At 41.6% G+C, this 5,985-nt stretch overlaps 1 protein-coding gene across 1 annotated transcript; it reads right to left on the reverse strand.

Moving 5' to 3' along the window:
- Window positions 1–566: 566 nt before the first annotated feature.
- On the reverse strand, window positions 567–3,753 carry nkapd1 (NKAP domain containing 1). Its single transcript, XM_021582620.2, has 6 exons — window positions 3,624–3,753; window positions 3,113–3,189; window positions 2,932–3,026; window positions 2,076–2,228; window positions 1,913–1,966; window positions 567–1,786 (listed from the first exon to the last, which is right to left on the reverse strand). Exons 2-6 carry the CDS (start codon window positions 3,179–3,181, stop codon window positions 1,429–1,431), a joined length of 729 nt encoding a protein of 242 aa, XP_021438295.2. The 5' UTR covers window positions 3,182–3,189; window positions 3,624–3,753; the 3' UTR covers window positions 567–1,428.
- Between the last annotated feature and the right edge of the window lie 2,232 nt (window positions 3,754–5,985).

Consider the following 5,985-nt stretch of genomic DNA (forward strand, 5'->3'; position numbering starts at 1 on the left):
GCCTGTTGAGACAAACATATGTGGGAGACTTCAATGGTCTCAAAGGAAGCTGTTGTCAAAGTATACAAACATCAGGTCGGAAAAAGTATTGTTTTGTCGCAAATAAATTCTTTATTCTGAAAAAGAAGCCATGAGTAAATAAATCCTCAGGGTGTACTACACTGATTGAGCCACCAGGTGAAGACAACAGACCATAGATAACATTAGGATAGTAGATACTGTAGGCCTTCTAGCCCTTTCACTAAATAATAAATTAACCTTGTACAGTGATGACTAGAAAGGAATGAAATTGAAAATATACTTTCTAGCTTTCTAGCAGTGGCCTGCTCTCTACGTTGAATGAAACTCAAACCTGGTTTAGACAATAGCACCTTTTTCAGCAGGTCTCTTATTAAAAGAGTTTATATAGAAATATAGACATTCTCATTCAGTGTTAATCTATTCCATTTTCTTGCACATTGCATCTACAGTGAGTACTGTAGAAACTGAACACTAGAGGGAAACAGTACACCATTAACACAATGTTCCATTGTACATGGTACACATGAAGGATTCAACCAAAGGGCCATATGGAAGCAATATTTAATGTAGAATTGGATGCATAAAGAGTAATATACATGGTCATGGAATAGAACGGCTATAGGCCTACTGAGAATAGTGAATGATAGTCATGTAGATATCCTGTATTCAAAAGCATACATGAGATATGTGATATGTCTAAATGTGTGGTGTGATAACCAGAGTACATTTTTACAAACAAATATGCATTTTATTTTCAATGTTGTCCTGACATTCCATGAAATCCTGACTACCATAAATTACAAAAGTTTTAAAAAATAAATACTGAATAAAAAAAAGCAGAAGAGATTGTCATAATTGGTCGGGAAATCTGCATAAAATGAAAATTTTCCATAATATAACAGCTAAAGTAAAGCCTGGACACTAACTATGAGACATGGCTCTACAGTCAGTTTGTCATGAGGTGGCTTTTCTGAGTCCATATTTGTGCAGTGTCAGCTCACTATCTGAGCACTGCAGCCGGAGCAGAACCAGTAACAGAAGAGGTGAGGTATTACTGTGAAGAATGCCCAAAGGGAGGAGAACACAGGTTTGTGCTCAGCAGTACACAGAAAGAAGTACAACACAAAAGAGTATTGCAGAGGAAAGGTGTAAAGCGAAGAACAATATGCTTTCCCCTGCCAGTAGGTCTGTTCAAAAGTTGTATTTGTACTTTAGCCAATTCCTCAGTTGTCTTGTCATTGGATAAATCACAAACTTATCTAGCTATGGTGATGGCCATGTTCACAAGAAATCTAGTGGGAAACATTGAACTCAAGTGGAAGTGGGGTGTAACTGAAAGCTTTGAGACAGGCAACTGAAAGGGAGCAGTATGAAGTTACAGGTTACTGGCTGCCAATGGAAAAAGGTTCAATCCTCAGAACTGTCCTCTGATTTGTCCGCTCCTGCTTTCCAGTTTTTCCTCTTCTTGTGTGACTCTGGTCCTGAGTCTCTGTGGGAGTCCATGTGTCGTTTCCTCCTTCTCCCTCTCTCCTCTGAACTGCTCTCCTCCTCTCTCTCACTCTTTTTCCTCTTATGTTTGCTCTTGTTGCTTTTCCTCTTCTGTTTGACACTGTCGCTGCTGGACTCACCATCTGACTCACCCGTCCTATTTTCCTCTTTCTTCTTCTTCTTCTTTTTCTTCTTGGAGGACTTCTTCAGATGTTTTGATTTGGCTGTCTTTTTCTTTCCGCAATGCCCATTCTGATCATCCCCACGGTCTCTTTCCCTGAAAAGACAAATCAGGCATTATAAAATGCAACATTTCTTGTATCGAAGCAAATAGTGAGATCTTCACTACAGCTACTACTGTTATGAGACATGGTATTTCATGTTAATGCAGTTCATGTCATACCAGTCACTTTTAAACTCCTCTGGGTATAGCTCCTTAAAACCGCTGTGTCCCCATCTGTAGAGGAAACATGCACATTACCAATGAGATCCACCTTTCATAGCATGTCGTCGACAAACTCACGAGACTATATTTCTACAGAGTTGTAGATAGAAAAGGTATGCACCTGTCTGGATCATTGGCTTCGAAGTCATAGAGTTCTTTGGTCCAGTAGCGTGCCTCCCTCTCGTCCTGGCCAGAGCTGCGTTCTCTTCTCCGCAGCCGGTCTCCCAGTCTATCTACAGACCCATCCTCCACGCGATCACAGTGCATGTGACTCCTGAGTAATAGTGAACTCTAATTCTGATGTCTATCAACCTGTACCATTTAACACACTTATAAACTATTGCAAGGCTGCATCCTGATTCTCCACCCTACTCTCAAAATGTACACTTGCACAATTCCCGTCATGGATCTAACAACGGTGGAAACTGCCTCCAACCAATATTTACACAAATACAATGCTTTGAAATCCAGGCCTGAAAGTGTGCAAGTGCACACTTTGGGAAAAGGGTGGTGAATCAGGATGCAGCTTAAAATAGCTAGCTATCACCTGCTGATGTATCAGGCTAACACTAACGCTATGTACCGTCTGAGACAATGTCATTTTTGGAAAGGTTCCTCTCTGGACCTCTGCAAGCCAGAATGCTGAATAAAATTACATTTGAACTTAATTCTACCGGATGTCTGGGTGGTTGGTCCTTATGCAGCTAAAATCTGAGACAATAACCTATATCCACAGGTAAGTATTATTAAACCAACTTGTCAAAGTGATAGTAACTTAAGTGCGTTCAGACTTCTATCACCTATGCATATGCATGCATATTAGCCGGGCTCGTGCACGTGTTTATATGGTTTTACGTGCACGTGTTTATATGGTTTTACATTCTCCAAATAAGTCTCAGACGGTACATAGTGTTAGCTTGCCATCACCGGCTGATGTATCAGTCTACACTACTTCAATGCTGGAACAGTTAGCGGACCTGGATGGATTTGAAGATGGTGGCATCGGTCTGTGGCTGGTGGACGGACCCTTCTCCATCCACCTCAACTTCCACATTTCTGACTCCTCTTGGATCTGAAACAGACAACATCTATCATCAGGAGAGTACACAGGAGAGTGCAAAGCCACACACACAGATTAGTTAACTCCCCCACTCACACCTTGTTGTGGGCATCTGTGTGACGAATAACATTTCGCAGCAACACCTTGCCCATCGGCACCCTGGACATGATGACACCTTCAAGTAGAGAAAAAGTATAAGGTACTGTACACACAACACTGTGAATTACATGGGCAGCAACATGCTGGGATCACACTGCAAACAGGTCAGGTGCATTGGAGAAGTTGTGGATGCTAGCTAGCTAGCCAGGTGCTTTTAGCAAGGCGGGTGTATTTGTATACACCGGCGCTGCATTCAATTGTATTGGGTTGCACAAAACAGTCCGTGACAAGTCAGCTATCTAGCTAAACGTGTTGCTAACCAGCTGTCTACAACTGTAAGTGTGTATTTTGCGTACTTCCTACTATCACAACAACCTAGCTACAACTGGCTAGCGTTAACTAACGGGTACTTTTATCAACAAAAGCTTTGCTAGATAATAAATAAACTCAAGATATGAATCGTATATCGCTAATTCTAAACTTGATTGAATATGTATTAACCAGAATTACCGTTCGATCTTTAACGTTTACGATTAAAACCACACAAACAGCTGACTTCCCTGTCTGTGGCGTGTAGCAGATGAACCACATGCGTAATATCCTGCTGCATAATCCCGCCTATGTGGGGCTTGTTACGTCACATGGCAATTTGGACGCTGATTGGCCATGTGACTGTCAATCATTGGTATCCAAGTAGAAAATTGGTTGAGGGCCCCAAGAGGTGGTTGTGGTGATTGAAATACTGCACAAATTCACTCATTGAGCCAGTTGTTCTCACTTGGAAATGGCTCTAAAAGGCCAAGCTACATGGCATCTCACTAGCCACAATCCACTCTATTAATCAGACCTAGGTCTTTTTGGCTGATATCATCTGGATAAAATGCAATGATTACCTGTAGTAGGTTATGTAGCCTATTATGATTGACTGTATTTCTAACAATAACATACTTCCTAATGAGCACAGATGGTTTGACACACAACGACACAGAAGGCCCATCAGTAACATTTCAGAGTAGGCGCTAAGCAGCATTGAGAGAATGTCCTCAGTCTTTTGCATTGTGAACTGTTGTACTAATGTTGTATATAGAAGTGTGATACACCTTTCATATTGTTATGTACACAATATAAAACAGATAGCAATGAGCTGTGTTTGAGAAACTGTTTATTGTTAACTGATGCTTAGGGTGGTAGCAAGGTATGGGTTATATAACAACAACAGCAAGTTTTGTCAAGGGATGCCCTCAAATCCTCAAAAAGTTATATAGCTGCACCATTGAGAGCATCTTGACTGGCTGCATCACCACTTGGTATGGCAACTGCAAGGTACCCGACCGCAGGCACTACAGACTGTGATTAATACGGCCCAGTACATCACTCGGGCCGAGCTCCCTGCAATTCAGGACCTCTATACCAGGCGGTGTCAGACGAAGACACAAAAAAGTGTCAAAGGTTCCAGCCACCTCAGCCATAGACTGTTCTCTCTGCTATCGTATGGCAAGCAGTACCAGTGCACCAAGCCTGGAACCAACAGGACCCTGAACAGCTTCTACCCCCAAGCCATAAGCCTGCTAAACAAGACTGCTAAATAGCTAATCAAATGGCTACCTGGACTACCTGCATTGACCCTTTTCTGCACTAACTCTCTGGCACTGACTCTATGAACACACACACTAGACTCCACCCACACACTCACACATACTGACACTGACATCCCAACACACACACACACACACACACACACACACACACACACACACACACACACACACACACACACACACACCACTGCATCTGCCCAGACACACATGATATGCACCTTATGCCTACTGTTGCCACAAACACACACACTCTCACACACTTTCACACTCACCACGTATGCTTCTGCTACTGTCTATTGTCTATCCTGTTCCCTAGTAACTTTATCCCTACATATATGTACATAGCTACCTCAATTACCTTGTACCCCTGCACATAGATTCGGTACTGGTACTCCCTGTATATAACCATGTTATTTTTCATTATTGACTGTGTATTTTTTCCTCTTGTCAATATTTACATTTTGTATTTAATTTTTTATCTTTATCTTAACTCTGCATTGTTGGAGAAGGACGCATAAATAAGCATTTCACTGTTCGTCTACAACTGTTGTTTACAAGGCATGTAGAAAATATGATACTTAGTTTTTGTTACAAGAACACCTCGATCCCTTTCCGCTGTACTCTGCCTGCTGCTACTGCTATGGCCCAAAAGAGTCAATACATATCATTAGCATTCCATGTCACACAAAGCCTTTTGTCTTCATTGCCTCCCTTATTCAAACCAAGATGATCCTAGTTTCCCACAGTTTTGGTCAGGCTGAAAATACTGTGTTGTGCAAGTGCCCTATCTTTCTCCAATCCAAAAATCCAGACATAAAATAAATGTCTTTAAACTCAGGTTGTAAGTATTTGATCTAATAGAAAACATATGCTTATTTATTCAAATCATAGAGTTGATGTGACATGCTATCATTATAGCTTTAAAATACTATTATTATCAATGCTTAAGCATTATATGGCCCAGTGTCCTCGACCTGGTTGTTCAAGTTATTGATTGAGATAATATATCATTACTCACACATGCTTCAACTTGTTTGACGTGGCTTCATACAAACCTGTGATTTTGTGTCAGCCAAAAATGGCTCAGTTGGAAACCACATACCACACAGTGTTAGCCTAGAATATACTGTAGCTTAGCAGACCAATGTAAAGGAGATATGCCCCATTTCAGCTAGCAGAACATACAGGCCCCCTCCTCCTCTAGTGAGAGGGGAAGAGTGTGGGAGGGGAAGGTAAGAAAGAGAGAGTGGGAGGGGGAGGGTAAACACTCAGCT

Source organism: Oncorhynchus mykiss, chromosome 24 (assembly GCF_013265735.2).
Source record: "Oncorhynchus mykiss isolate Arlee chromosome 24, USDA_OmykA_1.1, whole genome shotgun sequence".
Lineage (NCBI taxonomy): Eukaryota > Metazoa > Chordata > Actinopteri > Salmoniformes > Salmonidae > Oncorhynchus > Oncorhynchus mykiss.

Bases quoted from the DNA above. Each gene is read 5' to 3' on its own strand.
- nkapd1 (XM_021582620.2), bottom strand. From the start codon at position 3,181: ATGTCCAGGGTGCCGATGGGCAAGGTGTTGCTGCGAAATGTTATTCGT. The intron at 2,229-2,931 runs GTCCGCTAACTG...ACTATTACTCAG, and splicing joins CCATCTTCAAATCCATCCAG to GAGTCACATGCACTGTGATC. The intron at 1,967-2,075 runs GTGCATACCTTT...TTTCCTCTACAG, and splicing joins GAAGCCAATGATCCAGACAG to ATGGGGACACAGCGGTTTTA.